The sequence below is a fragment of the Eretmochelys imbricata genome, chromosome 12, assembly GCF_965152235.1.
Source record: "Eretmochelys imbricata isolate rEreImb1 chromosome 12, rEreImb1.hap1, whole genome shotgun sequence".
Lineage (NCBI taxonomy): Eukaryota > Metazoa > Chordata > Testudines > Cheloniidae > Eretmochelys > Eretmochelys imbricata.
In genome coordinates, this window is record NC_135583.1 from 23,623,744 (window position 1) to 23,649,304 (window position 25,561).

Genomic DNA, 25,561 nt, shown 5'->3' on the forward strand with positions numbered 1-25,561 from the left:
GCTCCTCCCGCTTCTCCCGGCACACTGCGCAGAGGGGCAGATCCTTGGAGCTGGTGGCCAGATGCCTCTCCAGCTCTAAAACCTCCTGTTCCAACTGCTATATCGCCGCATCCCTCCGTCGGCTGGCTTCCCGGGTGTAGTCACGGCAGAAGAGCCGGGCGCGCACCTTCCCCAGGTCCCACCACCGCCGCGCCGAGGGAAAGGCACGCCGCTGCCCTCGCCAGGCCAGCCAGAACTCCCGGAAGGACGTCACGAAGCCCACATCCTCTAACAAACTGTTGTTGAAATGCCAATAGGCCGGCCCCGGCCTCTCCGCACAGAGGGAGGCCTTCACGGTGGCTAAATGATGGTCATAAAATGGGGCCGGCCGGATGCTGGAGGAGTGGGCTCATGAAAGGTGGAAACATGATAAATAAATGCGGTCCAACCGGGAGTGGCACGACAAAGGTGAGCCTCCATCCGGACAAAGGTGAATGTGGAAATGTCACCCGGGTGGTGGTCGCGCCAGACGTCCACTAGGGAGTGGTGTTCGACTATCTCCTGGAGGACATCCGCCGCGGCCGGGCACTGCTCAGTCCCCCTCCTCAAGGGTGTTGTTGAAGTCCCCACCCACGACCAGGCACTCATGAGGATCCAAGGTGCCGAGGAAGGCAGACGCCTGCTGATAAAATTGCAGCCGCTCCGGGCCCGATGGGGCATAGACGTTAATGAGGTTGACCACAAGCCCCTCCATACGGACCCAGAGGTGCAGCAGGCGCTCCGGCACACCCTCGGCGACCCCCAGCACCTCGAGCCGTAGGTTGGGGGAGAACAGGGTCGCCACTCCAGCCGTACGAACTGTGAGATGGCTAAAGTAGACCCTGTCCCCCCAATCCAGCCGCCAGCTGTCTTCGGGGGTCGGATCCGTATGGGTCTCCTGCCAGAAAACCACAGAGTACCCCCCTCTCGAAGGAAGGAGAACACCTGGGACCTGCGGAGCCCCGAGTGTTCAATGTTGCGATGGTGAGAGGTGCCATGAGGAGGGCTGGGGGGGATCCTTACCGACAGGGATGTTCGCAGCTCCCGACGGGCCGTGCAACAGTCTGTGACCTACCCCATAAGTGAGTAAGGAGTCACGGAAGAGGCGGACCTGCTGGTAGGCTGCGGCAGCCTGCTTCCCGGTCCTTTTACCCTTCCCCATGAGGGCCCTCGCGGCCCGGAGGATTTGATGAAAATCCCCCCATCACTGGAGAGCAAGCTGTACCTTGTTGCGGGAGCCACTGACGTCTTTTAAAAACTCCTGCAACTCCTCTCGTAGCGCATGGGTCATGGGATTATGGTCTCCTGGTTATCCCCTGACGGGGCCCTTGGTACAGCCCTGTGGCTCACCGAGACAGGCAGACAGGGTGCAGATCCCCGACGGGGCGCCTGATGGACTGGCGCCACTAGGCCTGCCTCAAACACTGGGGCAATAGGGGATGGCGAAGGGAGGATAGCAGCCCCTAGTGGGTCGGGACAGGGAAACACAAAGGCCGTTCCCTGGGGGTCATCTACTGGAAAAGGGATGGAGACAGCCCCAGGGGCGGCAATAACATCACGGGAGGTGGACGGGATAGGGACACGGTTAGGGGCAGAGGCAAGATTCTGGACTTCAGAATCCAAGCAGCTGGATGGTGACATCTCCCGATCAGGCTCAAGGGTTAAGGGGGTGGGGAGGGGGCTCTCAGCGATGCTGGGCGCAGGCTCTATGGTGGGTTTGGCAGCCACGGCATCAGGAGGTGGACTATCTTCTGTAGGGCCCCCACCTGGGAAGGAGGTTGATTGCTCCACACCAACGAGGGGTGCCCCTAACGGCTTGGGTCCCAGCAGCGTAGCACTGGCCGTCGCCTCAACAGGCTCCGTGGCAGTCAGCGTGGCAGTCATCTGCGGCCGGGTTGATGGAGGAGTCCAGGGGCTCCTTGGTGGTGGGAGCGAAAGCAACGGTTAGAGGGTGGGAGCATGGGGAAAGGGGGCTGGAGTGAAGTCACCCAGATCGAGGCCCGCTGGCATTGGGTCGTCCTCCCCCTGGGTGACCAGGGTCAGACCTAGGGCCTCAGTCTCCTCGTATATGGATGGGAGATCGCTTTCCGCCACCCTAGGGTTCTCCCTGCCGGCACCTGACGCGACGGTTGCCTCGGGGCTCACAGAGGCTTCAGATGGTACCAGGGCAGGAGGGGCTACCTCGGAGGGGAGGGACTCCCGCGGAGGGGAGATACTGCCTTCCAGTGCTGCCACGACTTCCCCAGCCGGCACCGGTGGATGGAATACACCCGTGGGCAAAGCGGAAGGCTTGGCATCAGTGCCCCCCTTCCTGGTCTTCCGGGGGGCCTCCGCATCAGACGGGAGGAGCGGAGCTCAAGCCTTCCGCTTGCCCCGCTTCCCCTGTACTAGGGCCCAGCCCTCCATGGCATCATCCGGGGGCTGGCTAGCAGGGATCATGTCAGGGGGTAAAGGCGATGGCTCAGGGACTCAGGGGGGGCGGGAGGGACCTTGCCATACATTTTGGAGGCCGCCACAATGGCCATGGGCCCCAACACCCTTGCCAACGCCCACATGTAGGTCTCCACATGGGGCAAGGCGGGCACCAGGAGGCAACCGACTTCCTGGTTATGGTGGGAAAGGGGCCCCGGCTGCTATAGATGGTAGCGGAGGAGGTGGGCGGGAGAGATAACATAGTGGCAGGCGGGGGGGCTGCCGCCACCTGGGCGTATGCCCTGGGGGCCGGGGGAGGGACACTCGCAGAGCTGGTGGAGGGAACAGAGGGGAGGGACGCCGTGGCCGGTGCTGGGGCCACGGCAGTGGGGGCAGCCCCTGCCATGGAGGGCCTGGTCTTTTTAGCGGGGCCCTTCCCCTTCTTCTTATCCTGGCCCTTTCCGCTAGCTGGGAGTGCTCCCCCAGAATCTGAGGGGTGAGGGTCGTGGCAGCAGCAGAGGTCACCCTGGTGCCCGCTGCTGCTGGCGCCCCAGGAGGGGTGGTGGCAGGTGGTTCAGAGGCGGCAGCGGAGGTAGAGGCTTGGGGAGGTGATGGAGGGGCAGGCGGGGGAGGGGCAGCTGGGGCTGCTGGAGGGGTCCCACCCGTCTCGTTCTCCGCCGTTATGAGTGGGGAGGGAAGGAGAGACACCAGAAGGAGGAGGAGAAAGGGGAAGCAGGTCGACCACTCCTCCCTGCTAGGCTGCAGGCAGAGGAGGAGGGCGCCAAAAGGGGTGGGCTGGATGGGGGGGACAAAGCAGGGGTTAGGGGGTCAGTCGCCAAGACGGGGTGGAATTCCGGCTCCTCTAGCTGCACTAGGGGTGGGGGGATACAACAACATTGGGGGTGCAGTGAAGAGGGTTTAAACTAAAATAGGGAGTGGCACAAGCGCATGGGAGGGGGCATGGGCACACTGAGCAAGGGGCTAAGCAGGCTGGAGTTAGGGGAGGGAAACCAAAGGGTTAGCTTCAGAGGCTGGAGCAGGGCAAACAAACAAAGGCTGCAGAGGGAAACAGGTGGGGCAGGCAAACAAACTGAAGCTAGTAGGGGGGGCTGGAGCAAAAGGCTGCAAGTGGCAAATGGGGCAGGTAGCAAAGGGCAAAGCTGTGGGGTGGGCAGTCCAGGGGGGGAGGAGGGCACGTGCACCCATGTGCGCTTGCACAAAGTCTGTTTAGGCTGGCTGCTGCTTCTGGCCCAAATGGTGGAATCAGGGCGTGGCAAGCCAAGCAATCAGCTCAATCCAGAGGCAGGAGCTGAGGCAGATGGTAAACAGCCAGTGGGGGTGCTGGAGGGGGTAGTGGTGGGGGTTGGGGGACACACAGATGGATCGGGGGGCAGCTCCATGCCACACCCCCTGTGTCCCTACAAACACAGTCACGACCCCCACCACAAGAGCACAGTTCAAAAGTTATTCAGTCTTAAGACCCCCTCCACGGTGGTCTGCAAAGTCTCTAGATGCTCCCCCACTAGTAGATGGTCCTCTTCTTCTCCTCCTTGGGGCTTCAGCAGCTCCAGGCAGTAAACTCTGCAGCAGCAGCTCCAAGAACTCTAGGTGGTGGTCCAGGCAGGCAGAAAGGACCCCTCTCAGGTGGTTTTGGTGTTGTCCACAGCAGCAACGACTGGGGCTGGGGTCCCTCACTCCCCACTTCTGGGGAGCAGGCCAATAGGCCTCCCCCAGGGGCTGTAGTTGGAGCAGCAGCAGCACCCAAGGGTGGGGGGTTCCAGCAGCTGGCCAGCAACCAGGTAGCAGAGAAGGAGGGAGTGGTGTATGGCCCAGCCAGGGGAGCAGCTGGAGCAGCAACAGCAGCAGGGAGAGCCCAGGGCCTAGTAACAGCAGTACCAGCAGCAGCCCTCTCCCTCCTTCTCCCTCCATGCCAGAGGGCTACAGGAGAGTGACAGAAGGCAGATATATTAGCTCCAGGTTAAGTAGGTCCCTTTTTTCTCAGTAAGGTAACAGGGAAGGTTTTTTTTTTTTTTTTGAAACAGAAAGAAAGTTTATTGGTAACGCTTACAGAATTACCAAAGGAAACAAAACAACTGTGCAACAAAACAACGCACTCAGAAGGTATAACACAGCAGCTTTCAGGAGGGAGAAGTGTTCAGGCTAGCCCAGGCCCAGAGCGGGGGGGCTTCCTCGACACTCGTGGTCTTCCACCCTCCTGAGTTACCTGGTGGCCTAAAGCGGGGGGGCTTCCTCGACACTCGTGGTCTTCCACCCCCTCGAGTTACCTAGTGCCGCGCCCAGTGTCACCGATCCTCCCTCTCCTGAGAGTGCCCGGTAAAATGGGCACGGCTGCAGGGTGGGCGGTTTAGGGCTGGGGGGGGGTAGACACCCATGTATTATAGGACCCCTCCTAGATGACAGGAATGATGGTATCCACAGCGGCAACGGCTGGGGCTGGCGTCTCTCGCTCTTCCCCTCAATCAAAGGGTCAGATGGAGGGAACCGGACGGGGTCACCGAGCAGAGAACCCCAGACAGCGCCCACCGCTCCTCGAAGGCGTCAAGGGAGTCGGTGGATGCCGCCCAGAGGAACTCCGCCCGGATACGTGAATGTACTGAGGATCGGAAAAAGGCCCCACAATCGCAGGACGCTTCATGGGCCAACCTCCTCTCTCTGGTTTTATAAATGGCTCTTTTAGCCAAGGCTAGGAGGAGGTTGACCAGAAGATCCCGCGACTTTGTGGGGCCACGGATGGGAAGTGTATAGATAAAAAGGTGAGGGGAGAAATGAAGCCAGAAGCGTAATAGAATATTTGTGAGGAGCCGGAAAAGGGGCTGCAATCTGGCACACTCTAAATATACGTGCGCCAGGGTTTCCCTCACATTACAGAAAGGACAAGTGTCCGGGATGGGGGTAAACCGTGTCAGAAACACGCCCGTGCTCACAGCTCCGTGAAGGAGCCGCCAACTGATGTCCCCGACGGGCCTTGAGACCAAGGTGGAATACAGGCTGGCCCACCGAGGTTGCTCACCCTCCAAAGGTGGCAGGAGGTCCCGCCACTTTGTATCGGGGCGGGACACCAGGGTGTGGGAGTGAAGGGTGTGAAGTGTAAGTGTATATAAGTATTTCCGTGGTGCAATTTGAAAGCTAACCGGCTGCAGTTCGTGCAGCCGGCTTGCAGTGAAAGGGTGAGGGGTTTGTTGGGATCTACGGGGTAGGGGCCCGATGGAAAGGTCCGGCGGGCCTGGGGTAAGGGATGGGTGAGGTGCGCCCTCGCACAAGGCTCGGCTAACATAAGCCCGAGCAGCGGGGGTCAAGGTGGCCTTCACCTCCTGAAGTACGCGCCGGGGGGTACGGAGGCTGGAGAGCCCCATGCGCCGAGAGAGCGTCAGGGGATCCAGCCAGTCTCTCCAGTCGTAGTCCAGGAGGTCTCCGACCCTCGTGACTTCCGCCAGGACCAACCTCTGGCGCACCGAGCGGGACTCCGCCACCTGCACACGGAGCTGGGGGTTGTGTAGCAGGGGCTCCGTGAGGAGATCTGCTCCCACGGTGGCCGCCACGGACCTGGTTGTTAGAAACAGTTTCCAGGTCCGGAGGAGGTCCTGGTAGAAGACCGGCAGCCCGGAGAGGTCTCGCGGAAAACCCCTCAGAGAAAGATAAAAGAGCTGCCGGTCGTATCGAAGCCCTTGGAAACGGCGCAGGAAGGCGTGCGCCAGTATGCTCCACGCCGAACTACGTGCACTATAAAAGAGCCTCTGCAGGGCCTGGAGGCGGAAAACGCGGACCTGAGTGTACAGACACTTCAGGCCCTGCTCTCCTTCCTTCAGGGGTAGATGAAGAACTCCAACAGGGGCCCAGTGCATTCCTGACCAGAAGAACTCTAGAATCAATCTCCGGAGGTGGGTCAGGAAACCTGGGGCCGGGGCAAGGGTGTTGAGCCGGTACCAGAGCGTGGACAGGCCTAGTTGGTTAAGCACCAGTGCTCTCCCTCGGAGGGAGAGACATCGGAGTAGCCTCGTCCATCTCCGGATCCGCTCTATCACCCCGCCCTCTAAATTTTGCCAGTTCTCCGGCGGGGAAGGATGCGTGGCGGAAAGGTAAACGCCGAGATAGAGCAGTGGACCCGCACTCCACCGTATGGTCTGAAGTGCGGGTGGGAGGGAGCCTACCTGCCGCCAGTCCCCCACCGCCAAGCCAGAGTTCTTGACCCAGTTGACTCGGGCGGAGGAGGCTGCCAAATAGACGGCTTGGCATGCCTCCACTCGCGCCAAGTCGCCCGGGTCCTGGACCACGAGGAGTACGTCATTGGCGTACGCCGACAGGACCAGCCGCAGCTCCGGCTCCCGCAGCACCAACCCTGTCATCCTCCTGCGGAGGAGACAGAGGAAAGGCTCGATCGCCAGAGCGTACAACTGGCCCGAGAGGGGGCACCCCTGACGCACTCCTCGCCCGAAGCTGACCGGTTCAGTCAGGGTCCAGTTGAGCCTAACCAAACACTCCGCGGAGGCATACAGCACCCGGAGAAAACTCACAAACTGAGGTCCGAATCCAAACGCCTGCAGAGTGCTCAGGAGGTACCCATGGTCTACTCTGTCGAACGCCTTCTCCTGATCAAGAGACAGGAGGGCGAACGACAGACCATCTCTCCGCCCGAGTTCCAAAAGGTCTCGGACTAGAAAGAGGTTGTCAAAAATGCTGCGACCCGGGACAGTATAGGTCTGGTCTGGGTGGATCACATCCGCCATCACGGACCCTAGCCGCAGCGAGATTGCTTTCGCTACGATTTTGTAATCCATGCTAAGGAGTGAGACGGGACGCCAGTTTCGTAGGTCGCGGAGGTCCCCCTTCTTCGGCAGCAAAGCGAGCACCGCTCGCCTGCACGACAGAGGGAGGACCCCGCTCTGCAAGGACTCAGCCCAGACGGTGACTAGGTCTGGGCCGAGAATGTCCCAGAATGCGCGGTAAAACTCCAGGGTCAGCCCGTCCATGCCCGGAGATTTATTGGTGGGCATGCGACGGAGGGCTTCCGAGAACTCGGCCAGGGTGAGAGGCAGCTCTAGCCGGTCTCGGTCGCCCACGCTGACCGTGGGGAGTTCCTCCCAGAGCACCTCGCAAGCGTGAGGATCGGTCGGGTCCGGGGAGAAAAGGCTTGTGTAGAAGTCACGGGCCCTCCCACACACCTCCTCCGGATCCGTGAGGGGGGTGCCGTCTTCCGCAAGAAGGCTGGTGACGTGTTTCTTGGCCCCCCTCGTTTTCTCCAGGGCATAGAAGAAGCGGGAGCTGCGGTCCATCTCCCGAAGGAGGCGGATGCGGGACCGAACGAAGGAACCTCGGGCCCGGTGGTCCTCAAGGGCCCGGAGCTCCTCCCGCTTCTTCCGGCACGCTCCGCAGAGGGACGGGTCCTCGGGATCGGCGGCCAGGCGCCTCTCCATCTCTAAGACCTCCCGTTCCAACTGCTCTATCGCCGCATTTCGCCGTCGGCTGGTGCCCCGAGTGTAGTCACGGCAGAAGAGCTTGGTGCGCACCTTCCCGAGATCCCACCATCGCCGCACCGAGGGAAAGGCACGCCACTGCTCTCGCCAGGCCAGCCAAAACTCCCGGAAGGACATCACAAAGCTCTCGTCCTCCAACAGGCTGTTATTAAAGTGCCAATAGGCCGGCCCCGGTCTCTCTGCACGGAGGGAGACCGTTACGGTGACTAAATGATGATCGGAGAATGGGGCCGGCCGAATGGCGGAGGAGTGGGCCTGTGAAAGATGGAAACGGGATAAGTAAATACGGTCCAACCGAGAGTGGTGTGACCGATGGGCCTCCACCCGGACAAAGGTGAACATGGAGGTGTCATCTGGGTGATAGTCACGCCAGACGTCCACTAGGGAGTGATGGTCAACTATCCCTTGGAGAATATTTGCAGCGGCCGGACTCGGTTCGGCCCCTGAGCGGTCCCGTTCCTCGAGGGTGGTGTTAAAGTCCCCTCCCAGGACCAGGCACTTGTGCAAATCCAGGGTGCCGAGAAAGTCGGACACCTGCTGATAAAATTGTGGCCGCCTGGAGCTCATTTGCGGGGCACAGATGTTAACAAGATTAACCACGAGCCCCTCCACACGGACTCGAAGGTGCAGCAGGTGGCCCGGCACGGCCTCATTGACCCCTAGCACCTCAGGCCGTAGGTTGGGGGAGAACAGGGTCGCCACTCCAGCTTGCCAGGTCGCGAAGTGGCTAAAGTATACCCCGTCCCCCCACTCCAGCCGCCACCTGTCCTCGGCGGCTGGGTCCGTATGGGTCTCCTGCAGGAAAACTACAGAGTACCTTCCTTCCCGAAGGTAAGAGAGCACCTGGGACCTGCGGAGAGCCATCCTACAGCCCCTGGTATTCAGGGTCGCAATAATGAGAGGCGTCATGCGGAGGGCTGGGGGCCACGTGTTGGCGGGGGTGTTCAGGGCCCCCGGCGGGTTGCGCAGCAACCCGTGACCCATCCCGTGGGTGAGTAGATCGCGTCGGAAGCTGCGGGCTCGCTCATAGGCCACAGCACCACGCCTTCCTTGCCCCCTGCCCTCCTTTATAAGGGCCCTTGTGGCCTGGAGGATTTGATCAAAGTCCCCCCATACCTGAAGAGCCAGCTGTGCCCTATCGCGGGCGCCACGGGTGTGCTCTAGGAACTTCCGTAGCGCATGCCGCAGCTCATGGGGGGGTGGGGTTACAATTCCCGAGGTGTTCCCTGATGGGCCTCTTAATACAGTCTCGTGGTCCGCTAAGGCGGGTAGACAGGGTGCGGACCACCGACGGGGCGTCTGACAGGCTGGGGTTATTAAATTCATTTCACGCCTTGGGGTGGAGGGGGATGGCAGGGGAAAAATTGCCACTCCTAATGGGTCGCGGCTAGAAAGTGCAAAGACTGCTCCCTGGGGGGAATCTGCGAAAGACGGAAAGGAAATAACCCCAGGGGCGGCATTAACATTGCAGGAGGAGGGGATTTGGGCAGGGGCAAGGCTCTGGGGTGCAGGAGGCAAGCAGCTAAAGGAAAGTGCCTCCTGAGCAGAGTCAAGGGTTAAGGGGTAAGGGAGGGGGCTCCCAGTAATGCTAGGTGCTGGCTCCATGGTGGTCTTAGCGGCCATGGCATCAGGTGGGGGACCACCTTCTGCAGGGTGCTCACCCGGGAAGGCAATTAGGGGGAGGGAGCATGAGGAAAGGGAGGCTGGGGTAAGGCTGCCCAGCTCGAGGCCAGCCGGCAGCAGATCATCCCGTCCCTGGGTGACCGGGGTCAAATCTAGGCCGTCAATCTCCGCGTACACGGGGGAGAGGCCAACTCCTGCCACCCCGGGGGCCTCTCCTCTAGGGCCCGCCTCAACGGTCGCCTCGGGGTCCGCGGGGGGTTCGGGTAGTGTCCAGGCAGAAGGGGCATCCTCAGAAGTCTCGGAGGGGAGGGTCTCCCGTGGAGGGGGGATTCTGCCCTCCAATGCCCGTCCGTCTTCCCCTCCCGACACCAGCGGATGGATCTCGCTCGTGGCCGTGGCGGGAGGCTCGATAGCAGTGCCTCCTTTCCTGGTCTTCCAGGGGGCTTCCGCGTTGGATGGATGCAGCGGAGCTCGAGCCTTCCGCTTGCCTCGCTTCCCCTGGACTAGGGTCCAGCCCTCCATAGCGTCATCTGGGGGCTGGTTAGCAGGGGTCGTGTCGGGGGGCGGAGGCGATGGGTTAGGAGTTCGGGGAGGTAGCGGTGAGGCAACATGAGGGGCGGGGGTTTCTCCTTGGGGAGAGCCCTCTCCTATACCCGGTAATATCCTTGCCACACCCTCCTCCATGGGCTCTGTTGGATTGGTACTAGCAAGGGTGGAACTCCCTTGCTCGCCCGGGCGTTGTAGGGAAGGTATTTCTTGGGCCCGGACGGGAGCAGCGATGGGTTGAGTAGGAGGAGGGTTGGTTTCAGGTGCTGGGCAGCCAGGGGCGTCGGCAGCGACGGGGCCGATGTCCTGCCGGGTCTCGGGGGTTTCGGGTGCCCCTCCCCCCCGGGCCAAAGGGCAGTCTCTGCGGACATGCCCCGCTGAACGGCAGAGGTAGCACCGGGCCTCTCCGGTAGAGTAAAAGACCCGATAGCGGGCTCCCTGGTAGGGGACTAGAAAAGACCCCTCGAGCGCCTCTTCATCACGCGCCTCTGCCCGTGGTAGAAGCTGCACTTGCTGGCGGAACGAAAAAATGTGACGGAGGGTGGGGTCCTTGCAGCCCAACGGGAGAGGGCTGATAACAGAGACAAGTTTCCCCAGAGTGGAAAGAGCGGGTAACAGGGCAGCATTGGGTAAGAAGGGAGGAACGGAGGTAAGGACGAGGCGAACGCCCAGGTCTTCTAACGGTTCTAGGGGGACAAACACCCCCCCCACTGTCAGGCCCCTCTCCACCGCCTCCTGGGCGGCATCCTCCGAGGCTAAGAAAAAAACGACCTTCCCATACATCTTGGAGGCCGCCACAATAGCCGTGGGTCCTACCACCTTCGCCAACGCCTGCACGTATGTCTCCATGTGGGGCGAGGCGGGCACCAGGAGGCAACGGACGCCGTGCTTCCTGGTCAAGGCGGGGAAAGGGCCCCGGCCGCTGGTGATGGTGGCAGAGGCGGGGGGCGAGATGACGAGGCGGCAGGCAGGGGGGAGCCCGCTGCCGCCCGGGCATACGTCCTGGGGGCTGGGGGAGGGACAATCGCAGAGCTGGTGGAGGGAAACGCAGGGAGGGGCGCCATGGTTGATGACGAGGCCACAGCGGTGGGGGCAGCCACAATTCTATAAAATAACCTCCTGGATGCATGAAAGTTAAATCTGTTTCCTTAAAGACCTTTTTATTCTTCATCATGTAGATACACCAAGTTTGGTGGTTTTAGCGGGGCCCTTTCCTTTCCACCCGCCCTGGCCCTTCCGGCTAACCGGGGGGGGTTCCTAGAATCTGGGGGGGCGGTGGGTGCAGCAGCAGCAGCAATCACCCTGCTACCGGTGCCCCAGCAGGGGGGGTGGCAAGTATCTTAACAATAGTGGTAGGGGGGGGACCTTGGGCGTCGGGCAGGGGTGGTGGTGGGGGAGGAACAACTAATTTTGTTGAAGCAGTCTCGCCCCTCTCGTTCCCCGCCATTGTGAACGGGAGAGACAGGGAGTCACCGGAAGGAAAAGGGGGGAAGGGGAGAAAGCGGAGTAGCCCCTCCTTCCGCTAGGCTGCGGGCAGGGAGGGGAGGAATGCCGAGGGGGTTAGACTGGGAGGAGGGGGAGGAAACAAAATCGGGGTCCAGTAATAGGGGCAAGCTGTGGGATAAGCAATCTGGGGGGTGGGGTGCAGACCCACACACATTTGTCCAAAGAGTCTCGGTTGGTCGACTGTTATGTCCGGTCCGGAAGACAAAGTTCAAAGCGAACAGCTGGATCCGAAGGGAGATGGCAGGTTGCCAGCAGGGACAGACGGCGGGGGGGCTGTGACAGTTGTAATAACGATGGGGGGGTAGGGGCACCGATGGATCGGGGGTGGGGGTCTCCACGCCACACCCCCTGTGCCGCCACAAACGCAAGTAACCACAGTCAAACTCCCCCCCACGAGAGTATAATTCAGAAAATTACTCAGTCTTACGGCCCCCTTCACGATGATTTATAGCTCTCCTGGATTATTTCTCCTGTCTGCTGAAATCTTCTTCTCCGGCTGTGTTGGCTGTGTTCCAAGGCTTCCGGCATGCTAAGAATGTTGTAAAGTCCGAGCTGCTGGCAAAACGGCTGGGTCTGGGGGTTTCCACTCCCCCCTCCGGACAGCAAAATCGGCAATCTTCCCCCCCCCCCTCCGGGGGCTCAGCTGAGGCAAGTAGCTGCGCCCGAAAGCAGGCGTGGGGGGGGGGCGGGTGCTGGCGAAGGACGTAGACGGAAAAAAAAAAACAAAGAATCAAGAAAAAACAAAAAAAGCGTCTGGCCCGGTCGGGGGGGGACTAAGGCAGGTGCAAAAAGTAAGAAAAATCCGGGCCAGGGGGCTTTAGGAAAGAATAGAAAGCAGATAGCTGAGGAGCAAGCAAAAGACGTTCCGTTTCCCAACAGGGAAGGTTCCAGAACAATCAGGAACTTTCTGGAAACAATTAAGGCAGATAGCTGTAGGTGTTCTAATCAGCCTATCAAGAAGCTGCTAGAATAAATTAAGACAGGCTAATCACGGCACCTGGGTTTAAAAAGGCACTCACTTCAGTTTGTGGTGCGTGTGCGAGGAGCTGGGAGCAGAGGCACAAGAAGCTGAGAGTGAGAAGGCGTACTACTGGAAGACTGAGAAGTACAAGTACAATCAGATATCAGGAGGAAGGTCCTGTGGTGAGAATAAAGAAGGTTTGGGAGGAGGCCATGGGGAAGTAGCCCAGGGAGTTGTAGTTGTCACGCAGTTGTTACAGGAGTCACTGTAGACGGCTGCAATCCACAGGGCCCTGGGCTGGAACCCGGAGTAGAGGGCAGGCCTGGATTCCCCCCATCCCCCCAATTCCCTATTTGATACCGGAGGAGTTGAACTGGACTGTGGGTTCTACCAGAGGGGAAGGTCTCTGGCCTGTTCCCCGATCCACTAAGTGGATCAGCAGAGACTGCGGGGATTGTTCTTCTTCTTTTCCCCATGCTGGCCAGTGATGAGGCTAACTGAGTGAACGGCAGATTTGAGCCATGAAAATGGCCAAACTGAGGGCTGCTGTGAACCTCTGAGGCAAGAAAATCCACCAATAAGTGCAGGACCCACCAAGGCAGAGAAGGAACTTTGTCACTATAGAAAAAAAGTTGTTCACTGCTTGGATTTTTCTTGATGTATTTTGGCTCGTCACAACCCCAGAACAGTTTGGCCTAGAAACTTCAAATTAGTTTGAATCTGTTGGTCTTGGTGAGGACTGGTGCCTTTTTTAGTAGCTTTGAGTTACGGAATGAATGGTGGTTGTTTTTTTTTTTTAATTTAAAACACTTGCCATGACTATTAGTAGCCCTGTGGATTTCCTGATGCAGACTTCATTAAGTTTCATATGCCAGGTGCAGATTTTATAGAGTTTGTACTGCAGCTCATGAGTTAAGACCTCTTCAATGGTCCCAGTTCACACAGAAACTTCCCAAGATTGTGGATTTCCGAAAGCCAATTCAACTAAAGCACAGAAGCCAAGGGACTTGAGGATTTTACTTCTCTCATAGACTTCTCTGAGAAGTCAAGGGAGGAACACCTACATGTCCTCTAACTTCAGTAATGTATACCCTACAATGTAAGAGATAGGTGTGGCTTAAAATGTACATAGTCAAAAACGAATATCCTTTAATATCCTCAGGTAAATTACATGGTCATCTGTGTTCACCTACAAGATTTCTTCCTAGGTTCAAAGAATCTCAGTGACACATCCAAAGTATGTGGTGTTATACATGGCAAATAGCTACTATACTAGGATACTTGTCACATTTTTGCAATCATACCTTCAAAAGAAAATGTAGGATTTGTGGGACACAGTTAAGATTTTTCAGGGTACATTAAACTGAATTTCCATACTTTCGAAATTATTTTACTTAGAAGTGTGGCTTTCTATATTTGGGTTTTAAACTACAACATATATTAAGGGGTTTTTTTTCCCTTTAGTTCCTGTTAAAAGTTTCTAAATGTTCATAGGATTTTGCTGGTATAATAACACAGCACAAGTAGCAGAATGATTCTTTATCTAGAATCTTTCCCCCCTACACTTTGTTTTCTTCCTTGTATGTAATTAATGTTCTGAAATCAACCACCAATTAAGGAGTACAAATCTGAATTAAACTGTGTACATTGTGGGCTTGATTCCTCACTGTAAAAGATGTCTTTTGTCATGAAATTTTAAGCAAGGTAGGTTATAAAAATTAGTAGCATGAATATTATTTTTGAGATAATTAACTATTGTATGAACATTACCTACAAAACAGAAAATAAAATCACACTGACTTCAAATGATTTATCTTATACAATATTTAAGTAAGATCATACGGTTTAACGTATTTAATACTACATAAAGCTAAAAGCATTCTAAAATTACTAACAAAACATACTTTGGAGGTTTAACATTATTTTACACTTCTGGTCGCTATTTCCAGTAGAGAAAGTGACTTCTGATTGACAGGTTTTGGTTCAAGATGATATGTATTACACAATGTCTGCAAGGGAAATAACTTTGATATTGATTGTAACTATATTATTTTGACTTAACGGTGCTTTTAGGCATGTATTAAAATAATGCTGCAGTACTATCTCTGCTACAATCCAAATAACCCACTCACACCCCATTCATGGCCTCACAAAGTTGCAAGACCTCCTCGTTAACCTTCTTCCAGTGCTGGCCAAGACAGCCATCCATTACCCCAGAATGAGGAAGCTGGACAGGGGCGTGTTCTGCAACTATGGAGTCTATTTCCATTCCCTTGTCCACTCACAACTCCAGGAAGAGTTTCTCTGGGCAGTGTCTACTGACTCCCTAGATACCTTTGAGGACCAGTGGGCACTGTCCGGGGTTCTCTGCTTGGTATCCTCCTCTGGATCCCTGATTCTTTACCTCAGATCTCATCCTACTCCTGTTGATTCATTTGCTGTCTTCGGTATTCAACTGATGCCTGAGTCCAGTGGTTCTTGCTCATTAATTGAGGGGGAGGGCCTTTAGTTTTGGGAAGGCCTATGCTGGCCCATCCCCAGTACTTCAAATTGTACAGTCCAAGTAAGTAGCAATGGAAGTATCTTACCTTCCTGAAGATGTTGGTTGTAACTTTCCTTTGCTTTAGCCTGCTGAATTTCAAGTTGCTCCATCAACACTCCATTTTCTTCCAAGACCAGCTTTGCCTGAGTTTGCAGCTGCTGCCTATGATGATGATTGATTTAGAAGTAATGTACCACTCAAGCATTAGTAAGTTAAATAATTAAAAGAAGACACAGAAATGAACCTTGCATTAATTTTAGACTGGTATTTGCATCCTTCTGTTCAAAAAGCTTACTGAAGATAATGAGCGAATCCAGATTACTTTAAGGTTATTAGAGTGCAATTATTACATTACAATGTCATTTTCATATGAAAATACCTCCTTTAAAAGTAGGTTTTACTTTCTAGAATGTTGAAAACAAAGTATGAATGAAGTCGGAAAATGCAATGACAATGCAGAAAAAAAGAGTGAATGTGACAGATACGGCAATTTCCTGAATATCCCTGAAAGACCTTAATGAATTAAATTTAAGTATCTTTGGGGTCCATTATATGAAATGGGTGGTTTATGTATTATTACAGGCTGGGATTGTATGTAGCCTCTCAAAGGAGATGTGATAGATATGTGACCTGGGAGCTCAGAGGACTATATTGAACAATGTGCCAGACAAGAATGGACTCTTGGAAGAAAACACAGTAAGTGGTTTTCCTGGGGAATATCTAGGGGGAGGTGAAAGCAAATTCCCCACCCTCACCACAGTTATGCAGAGACCCAGTCTTTTGAAACTATGCCTCTGAGGAGTGAGCCATTGTCTGCTGTTCACCTATTACATGAGGCCATGATCAAAGGCCCAAGCTGTATAAAGGAAAGACTGACCTATTCATGATTGTTCTTGTTCTGAATCTGAAACAGTTATGAACTTGTAACCACAGGAAAACCCAGCTATGGGTTTTGAAGGACTGACATCTACCAGAGCCTGAGGTTGGAGTTGGTGTGACTTCTGGTAAGCTTTTCAGCATGCATGTGAGTTTTTATTGTTTTAATGTTTTCTCAGTAATGCTTTCACCTTAAGAATAAATGTTTAGAGAGAACTATGTGGGAGCTTGTTGGTGCCCTTGAGGGACCACAGAGTGGGTATAAAGGTGCAGTTGCCCTGATCTGTGATAATGTATATTTGAATTAAAGCCAGATGGCTCTCATTTGTGCCAGATGCATGAAGGAGGGGATAGCCAAATGCTTAATACTGGATCACATAAAATATTTCTTAGGACTTGCTAAGTCATCAGTTCATGGCTTATAGATCTAGAAATAGTTGCCAGTGCTAGTCATATAAATGCTATTTATGGGACTCTGAAAAGAAAGCCTTTTAATCTTAGCTACCTCTAGCATACAACTGACCCTTTGCTCTATACTAGGTTTTAATGTAGCCTTCTAGAAAGCAAATAGAGTCTTTTTGCTGTTAGGAAAAGTCTAAGGAACTATTTATGTTCTGACGTGATAGCTGGAAAAGTAGAGAAGTATTGTCCAGGATGCAAGCAGAGATATAAGAAATGTGGACACTTTGAAGACAAATGAGATGCAGTTCATTTGTTTGTGATCACCTGATATATCATACAAAGCCTCGGTTACAGCAACCACCAAATCAATTAGCTAGACTTTACCCAGTCATAAGATAGAGGGCTAATGGTTATCAATATTAACAAAAGTTTATAGATGTGACCAAAACAAGAAAAAAGTGGCCTTATCCTATATATCGTGTTGCAGTGTGCACAGCTTGATAATACTGTCTGTTACCATACATGAGTGGAGAGTGCAAAATGACTATGAGTACGCAGCAGCACAGGCTGTAGAAGGCCATGCAGGACCTGGGTATGACCTCGAGCATCTAGACAGTGCTGCTGCAGCTTCAATCCTATTGGGTGTTTGAGACAGATAGATAAATCAAAGTTAGGTCGGATATGTCTACACACTTGGCAATCACACTTCTGATTGCAGTGTAGATATATTCTGTACTCTCATACTTGTCTAACTAGATCATGTAAATGTAGTGTGAGTGTTCATAAATTTAATTGCAACATGTTTGGATCAGGTTGCTTGTGGATGCCCCAAACGCATCCTGGTGGCCACTAGTCATTTGACCTTAAAATATGAAGCTGAGGTTTGACCACATAAGAATGCACCAATGATCATAGTTGTCCTGAAGATTCCTACAGTTCTGGCTGGCAAATTGGACTGATGGTGACCAACACCAAAATTATTCTAAATCTGGTGGGGAAATCTAGATAATAAAAATTGCCTCCCTCTCCCCAATATTTTGCTACTAATATGAAGGTGGGATTAAGTTGCTAGCAGTTTTTTCCAAAGACTTCTGAAATTTGGGGAAGGGATAATAAGCAGCCACCCCCTGAGATTTCTGAAGTCCCTACTAATGGACTAGTGCCCCCACCTGTGAACTAAGCTCTGCCGTTCATCTCAGGCCACCAGAAGAGTTCTTCTGCGGTAAAAACACTCCAACAATTAATTATTAGCATTAAGAAAACTTGATATAATGTATTAAATTAGACTTAAGTCTATGTCTGTCTCCCTTTAGAGAGAATTACCAGACTAGTAGGGTAAGTTGAATTCAGAGAGAGCTGCTAACAGAAAAAAAAATTACCAGGTAAGAAATTTCTCATTTTGTTGCACAGTTTCTTTCCTCATCCATTACTAAAGGGAAGTAGTAAGCAAGAAATCCTAGAAGCAGGGAGAGAAAGAATAAGCAGGGTTTAATTTATAGTAGAATGACAGGCAGGAATGGAATTCTCCCCACCCCATATAAAGGAAGAACTTCATAAACTAAGGAGTAATGTGGGAACCAACCCAGTAGTACCTTCCTACAAATGGATGAATCTGCGAAGGAATGGAAACTTACTTCGCAAAGTTTTTCAGATGTGGCTCATACATTATCCATCAGTGCTTCTAGGGACTGCTGTGAATAGTTTCCCAGATACCTAGAATGCCAACTGGTGCAGGATTTTCACATCTTGTCTGCAGCAACTTTGAGACTTAAGGCCTTGGCATTTTGGACAAAATGAGATGAACAGGGTACAGTTGGCATATGTACTCCAATTTACAGTTCTAGGAATGCCCATTTTATGCCACAACCTTCCAAGAGTTACAACAAAATGATGGCATTCCAAGAATAGTAGAAAGAGAGAACTTACTTTAAACAGAGGTTTCTAGAGCTATAAGAATATCCTTTTCCACATAATAAAAGCAGTATGGTTCTTGTATAGATCATCTCCTTTCTCCCAACACCAAGGTTCAGTAGGGCTGATGAGTAGATCCCATCCATATCTGCTTTGAGCCGCCATTTGGGCTTGTTGGGGTGTTGCCTGGATGGTTTTATACACCATGTTATACCACTGTCTCCTTGGATGTCCACTGCTTCTCTCTCCTTGCACTATTCCACAGAAAACAATTTTAGGCAGTTGGGAGGGGGTTATTTGAGCAACATGGCCAAACCATTGCGGTTGTTGCCTTGTAATGACTGTAGTCACACACTGCACTTTCAGTCTTCTCTAGATGTCATAATTTCTTAGCCTGTCTAGCCTTTGTCAAACCTAGAATATGTTTGAAGCTTCTGCTCCAGGTGCATTGTCAGTACCCATGTTTCACACTCAAAGTAATGTGAGTACAATGAGAATTGAATATAATCTGTCTTTAGCGATTATACTGATTTAAGGTTACAAACATTTTTATTCAGGCTGCAAACATTCTGCTGGAAGTAGCTACCCGCTTGTTGATATCATTCATCTTCATAGCAGTTGTCATAGGTTATGATGGAACCCAAGCAGCAGAAACGGTCTACTTGTTTGTCTACACCATAATGTCTAGTTTAACGTGTTCTTTACGATTAGTTTGATGTTTTGTTCATTCATATTTAATCCCCATTCTCTGGCTGTTATATACAGGTTAGTTGCTGCTCCTCCATAGACATTATCAATACATTGTCTACAAAGTCAAGGTGATTGATAATTTGCCCCCAACATTTTGCGGCCTCCACCAATGTTACTAAAGGAGTTGAACAAGATGTTTTTCTAAATATAGAGTAAAAAGTACTGGACTGAGTACATTTCCCTGCTTGACTCCAGTTTTCACTGCAAATCAGACACTAACACATACTGCGTGCCAAGCTATGCCATAGAGACTCTACAGTATTTGAATCAACTTGCTGCTAAAAACATACCACTTTTGAGTGCCTTCTACAGAGTCTCTCTGTTAATGGAGTCAAAAGCCCCAGCAAATACTCCATGAGGGAGAGAAGGGAATGGAAAAGACATTTAACCCCTAATTTCCGCCCCACTTATTCATTAACCATATTAATTGCTGCCTTGAAAAGGACACATTTGTTTTTTCCTTTTGGGGACTCAGACTCTCTGGGATTTGCAAGACTTCCCCTTGAGTATCCTGAGAATCCCCCAATTTCCAGTGCGAAGAAGAGGAGCTGTGGAGGAGTCCTGCTTCTTTCCCTAGGGAGCAGAGGACCCACTTTGGTTTCTGGAGGAGGGGACAGGAGGAAGACTCTGGATCCTTTCCAGAATTCCCCTCCCCTTCCATTCCAGACCTGTTGTGAGACTTATCCCTGAGTTGCCCAGATAACTTCTTCCTCATCCTTAGACTCTTTTACCAAAAGCTCAGAAGCTCCTGAACAGGCTTGCTTGCACTGGAGTCCCAGTTCCTTGGGGCAGTGGGGGACTGACATACCAGTCTGACTCTGAGCACCATAACCTGGCAATGTGCAATATGAGGGTCAGCTAGCTGGGTAAAGGCAGGGCACAACTGATCCTCTGTAGAGCCTGTAAAAGCTGCCTCACACAGGGAACACCACCTTGGATTTAAGCCAGGTGTTTGCAGGACAGTTCTGACATACATGCCTGAGTGGGAGGAGAGGAGTCCAGCAAATAGGTGCTGAAGTAGCAGATCCAAGTTGCTATTTACCCAATCTTGGGGGAGGGAGAAATATAAATTGCAACTAAATGAAAACCAAATAAAAGGTTTTAAAACAAAATGGTTGGAAGAAACTGAATTGCAAATTTGTTCTACCACCAAAGGCAGAAAATCTGAGTGGCCAGAGTTGAAGGGCAGAGCTTAGTCCTGGAACGTCCAGAAACAGCACTGTATGGCCTCCAAATTCCACAGGTGGGGAGCATTTGTAATGAATGAGGAGAGAAGCAGTGCAATAGAAATAGTCAACTCCAGTAAAGTTGAATAATTTCTGAATAAACTTAAAATCAAGTCAAGTAAGATTAGTTAATTAAGTCATTAAAACATTTGAGAGAGAGTTTTACAGAGAAATGGTTAGTGTACAGTGTACATGGACTCTCTTTTTCAGGATCTGAAGTTCACTTCAAATTAGATCAAAGAGACTGAAAATCATTCTGATCTATTGTCCTAGAAAGATAACAGATACCATGAAGATTTGTACATTGGACAGATCTTAACTCAAGTGTATCAAATGTACAAAATCTTTCCTACTGGTATTGAGTATTTGACATTAGGGACTAAGTTTCAAAATCATACTCCCATCTACTTACATGGAGCCAGGATTTCACCCATCATGTTTATATGCTCTTAAAAGTCTGTTTGTATGAGAGTAGCATAATAAAAGTACTTTTTCACTAATTTATAATAAATACAAACAAAATCCACTTGCCATTCCTTCAGGGTAACAGAACTATTTTTATTTAATTGCTGGTGCAGTTGTTCATTCTCCTTCACCAGTTCTTCAACTTGTATCCTAAACTTCCTCATGTCCTCCTGGAATACAAATGAATTCACATAAAAATCTCAAAATGTACATATTTTGCTTCAGCCCCATGCTATCAGAAAATTTTTTATTCACTTTTATCTGAGTGCATTTATATCATGCATGTAAGAACAGCAGATTGGTTTACTTGACTGCCCATCTTTAACTCAGCTTGTTAGTGTCAGTGCTGCTGAAGGAAGCATATCCATACCTAAATTGAAAATTGCTTAACTGATTTAAATATAATTTAGTAAAAAATATATGCATTTTCTGTTAAAAAAAAACCAGAGGTTTTGGCTTCATATCCTAGGAAACAACAAAATTACAACCTCCTGAATAATAGAGGTTTATTGGAGTTACCAGATGATGCTATTAATTTTCAGTATACTTGATTATGAAAATATATTATGGTGAACATACAAGAACAGAGCCCTAGGTGTCTTCTGTTCTTCTTCCTCACAAGGATGAAGTTGGTAAGCAGAATATTGAAAGATACAAGACTTTTGCTCTGAGGCTGAAATTTATTTCCTTGCAGTTGGCCCAAAATACCTTGTTGTAGGGAGTAATGAACACAGCAGATGCATGGGAAAGCTTTGCAACTTGTGTCCATTGCAGAGGGTTGGTTCTGTGCTCACTCTAAATTAACCAGTCATTGTTTTCAATAGATTCAGTGGCCAAGAATTCTCCCTGAGAGCAGGGTTGCCAACCTTCTGATTGCAGAAAACTGAACAACCTTGCCCTGCCCTCTTCCCCACCCTTTCTCCGAGGCCACATCCCTGCTCACTCCATCCCCCCTGCCTCCATTGCTCACTCACTCATTTTCACTGGGTTGGGGTGCACGAGGAGGTGAGGGCTCCGGCTGGGGGTGCGGGGTCTGAGGTGGGGCCGGAGATGAGGGGTTTGGGGTGCAGGCTCCGGGCTGGGCTGAAGGGTTCAGAGTGTGGGAAGGGGCACCGGAATTGGGGTGTGGGAGGGGGTACAGGCTCTGGACTGGGAGAGCAGTCTCTTGTGTGGGACCAGAAATGAGGGGTTCAGGATGCGGGAGGGGGCTCTGAGCTGGGGCTGAAGGGTTCAGAGTATAGGAGTGGACTCAGGGCTAGGGTATGGGTGCAGGGAGGGAGTTTAGGTGCGGGAGGGGGCTCAGGGCTGGAGGCTCGGGGCAGGGAGTTGGGATGCAGGAGTGGGTGTTCGGGGTGTCGGCTCTGGGAGGTGCTTACCTCAGTCAGCTCCCAGAAGCACGGCATGTCCCTCAGCCCTTAGGCGTAGGGGTGGCCAGCGTTCTCTGCGCGTTGCCCCTATCCGCAGGCACCGCCCCGCAGCTCCCATTGGCTGCTGTTCCCAGCCACTGAGAACTGTGGAGCCATTGCTCAGGGCAGCATCTGCGCTGCAGGCAGGGGCAGCATGCAGAGCCCCACTGGCCGCCCTTGCACCTAGGAGCTGGAGGGACATGCCAACCACTTCCAGAAGCCACGCGGAGCCGGCTGTTGCAGCCAACTAGACTTTTAACGGCCGACAGGAGCCACGAGGCTCCTTTTTTGACCTGGCATTCTGGTTGAAAACCAGACGCATGGCAACCCTACCAGAGAGGGTGGAAGAAGGCAGTGATTACTATTAAAACCTCTGGCTTGAATAGCAGAGGCTGCAATGTAACCTTACAGTCTTCCCTATTGGTTGCCAACGGTGAATTCTTTCCTTCCCAAACTGCAACTGAGACCTCTGCACAAAGTCTATTTACTCTGGTTTTCACCGAGAGGACAATTCTTGTACATCTCAGTGCTCTGCCAGCTCACAGAAACAAAATAGAGAAAGCTGGCAGAAAAAAATGATTGCATAATGTGTATGCAAGCTAAAAATCAGAGCAAAGTTCGTTCTAATTTTAGGCCTCCAACAGCTTTGACAAGATCCCTTTAAAGATTTCAACAGTTTGTGATGTGTTCCTATTTTTTTCCACTTTACTGTTAATTTTTTTTAATTATTTGCCAACTTGCCTCATGTGCAAGATTTAAATCTTCCTTTTCTCGCATTCTGTCTTCATATGCCAGTAGGAGAGGTGACAAATATTTCATATCCAGCTGAAGGAAAAGACCCAATGTATTTTAATCCATGGAAATATATTTGAAAACATATTATAAATATTTTAGGTTCCTTTTTAGTTCCATATTTAACTTTAATATAGTCAGATTCAAGCCAGAGTTTAAGTAAAATGAATGACTATGCTGAAAATGTAGAACTCCGCATAATACAGAGGCCAATAGATTGTATAAAAATTGATGAAAAGATTAATTTTTATAAGCAGAAAATTAAGGCCTGATTTTACATGATGTTATGTGCTCTCAACTCCCATTAAGTTCATCTACAGGTGATTTCAATGGGAGTTCAAGGAACCCACCAGCTCACAGAATTCCTTATGATGAGAAATATAAAAGACACTGTACATTGATTCACAAAACTCAGAACACCATTAACTTCAACTTAGTACCTCCCAGGAGATGGCTCAGCACTGCAGGTTCAGTCTGTGTGTTAAATTCTGGCTCTAGTAGGCATTTGCAAGCAGGAAAAGCCACAGCTGAGAGAGAACTGCTCAACTGGTGAACCTGAACCAGTCCTGGCTACCTAAAAAACAACAGACCTCACACTCCACAAGTCCTCCATGGTTCTGATTGTGAAGGGGTGTGGTCCATTTTAGCATACACCCACTGAGTGAACCCCAATGCACTCACCTTGCTTGAATTACTTGTGCTCTTGGTATGTGTACACTGTGTAGGCAGAGGTGCAGGGATTATGCAAGCATTCACAGGTCAACTGGAATGTCCACATTTTCCTTGGACGTTATTAAGCCAATTATTGGTAAAGTTTGATCCTGCTTAGTTTATGAGATCTGACAAAACCACACACCAAGGTGCTATGGCTACAAACTAAGAACATCTTTTTCACTACCCTGCCAAATTCTAAATTCAGGACTTAAGTCAATGACGCTGTTCATGTATTTAAAATTAAGCACCTTCATAAATGCATTCTGGTCCATACATCTAAGAAGTTGGAGGAAGGACTTTTACTGCATTTTTGATATTGTTTAGTGTCTGACTAAATATAGAAGGGGGGGGAATCTTGAATTTAAGATTTGGATAGAAAATTGAGACACTTGGTTTTAAATATTAGAAAAATATATATTTTATAAAATCTGTATAAGTATTTTGTTCCTCTTTTAAGATTACCAACTTTTTAAATACTGCTTTTCATAAAAATTTGCAGTTCTTCTTTAGGGAGGATATACTTTCTGCAGTACCTGGATAAAATATGCCATTTGTCGTAATTTGAGCTGTGATTTTTTATAGCACTTGAATAATTTAAAAAATACAGTTTATCAACAGTTCCTGCAATTACATTATATATTGGAGAATATCAAACAATGGCAATTTTTTCCACTTCTCACTAATGTGTTTTTGAATGAAGGCCATAACTCACAATAACTTCAATAGCAGATGTACATGTTTACCTGAAGGGCTGAATTTTGCCATCTATCTTAAATCATAGTATAAACATTAATAAATGCCCATCTTCTCATAACTGCTAGCATGTAGTAGCTCAGCACAGTATCCAAACAATATTCTGTTGATTTAAATATTTCTGTTTCAAATTTATTCGGAAACTACACAAATTTTAGAAAAAGCTAAGATTAAATACAACAATTAACCAATATATAGTAAAGGTAAAAAAAATGATTTACTTACCAGCCAGGGAGGTAGTGGCCCTTTCGTTGGCAAACCTCCAATTTTTCTATTCTAAAATAATTTTTAAAAATTGGAATTCAAATTAAACTGTTTCTGCTTTTTGATTCCTCAAGAATTGTCCATTCACAAACCATATGACTCATAGGAATCTTTATACTCAGACACATGTTTCTAAGTAGATAATATGTATAGTACTTAGATTCACCAAAACTGAGACTTTCTATTTTTTATTGATATAACGTAAAGCATAATTTAATATAGGCTACTTTACTGGTAAATTCTCAAATTAATTTTTATAAATATCTGTATCAATCTGAGAATTTAAGATAAATCTGGAGAGTATAATCCTGTAAAAGGAACTCTAAATAGAATGTAGGATTACTGGTAAATTTTGACAGGTTTCAGAGTAGCAGCCGTGCTAGTCTGTATTTGCAAAAAGAAAAGGCATACTTGTGGCACCTCAGAGACTAACCAATTTATTTGAGCATAAGCTTTCGTGAGCTACAGCTCACTTCATCGGATGCATCTTATGCTCAAATAAATTGGTTAGTCTCTAAGATGCCACAAGTACTCCTTTTCTTTTTGGTAAATTTTGGTGTGAAAAGAAGGATTATTTGAACCATAACATAAATAGGTCATGGTGAGGAAACCATTCCTTCCATGAGTTTATCTTAATGAGAAAAGGATTTAAAAAATCTCTACTGAAGGCAAAGGGGTATATTTTCCACCAGAAGCACACGCATAGTTTCAATTAAGTATTAAATCAAGTTGTCATTTTGATGTATCTGAAATTTATACAGCCCCCATTACCATAGTAACTGAGCATCTCACAATCTTTAATGTATTTATCCTTACAAGGTAGGAGGTACATAAGGACATAGAACTGTAAGGTACCTCCTGGATCCTTGAGTCCAGTCTCCTGCTATTGCAGGCAACCCCGT

The 25,561-nt window shown here is 50.4% G+C and overlaps 1 protein-coding gene across 2 annotated transcripts in view; it reads right to left on the reverse strand.

The window, feature by feature from the left end:
- The window catches only part of CEP89 (centrosomal protein 89), a 137,026-nt gene that overhangs the window by 72,952 nt on the left and 38,513 nt on the right, over nt 1–25,561 (reverse strand). For both annotated transcript variants that reach the window (XM_077830940.1, XM_077830941.1), the window contains 4 exons: nt 24,621–24,671; nt 22,878–22,961; nt 20,793–20,900; nt 15,147–15,258 (listed from right to left, as the gene is read on the reverse strand). In XM_077830940.1, coding sequence (XP_077687066.1) covers nt 15,147–15,258; nt 20,793–20,900; nt 22,878–22,961; nt 24,621–24,671 — 355 coding nt within the window. The remainder of the gene's footprint in view (nt 1–15,146; nt 15,259–20,792; nt 20,901–22,877; nt 22,962–24,620; nt 24,672–25,561) is intronic.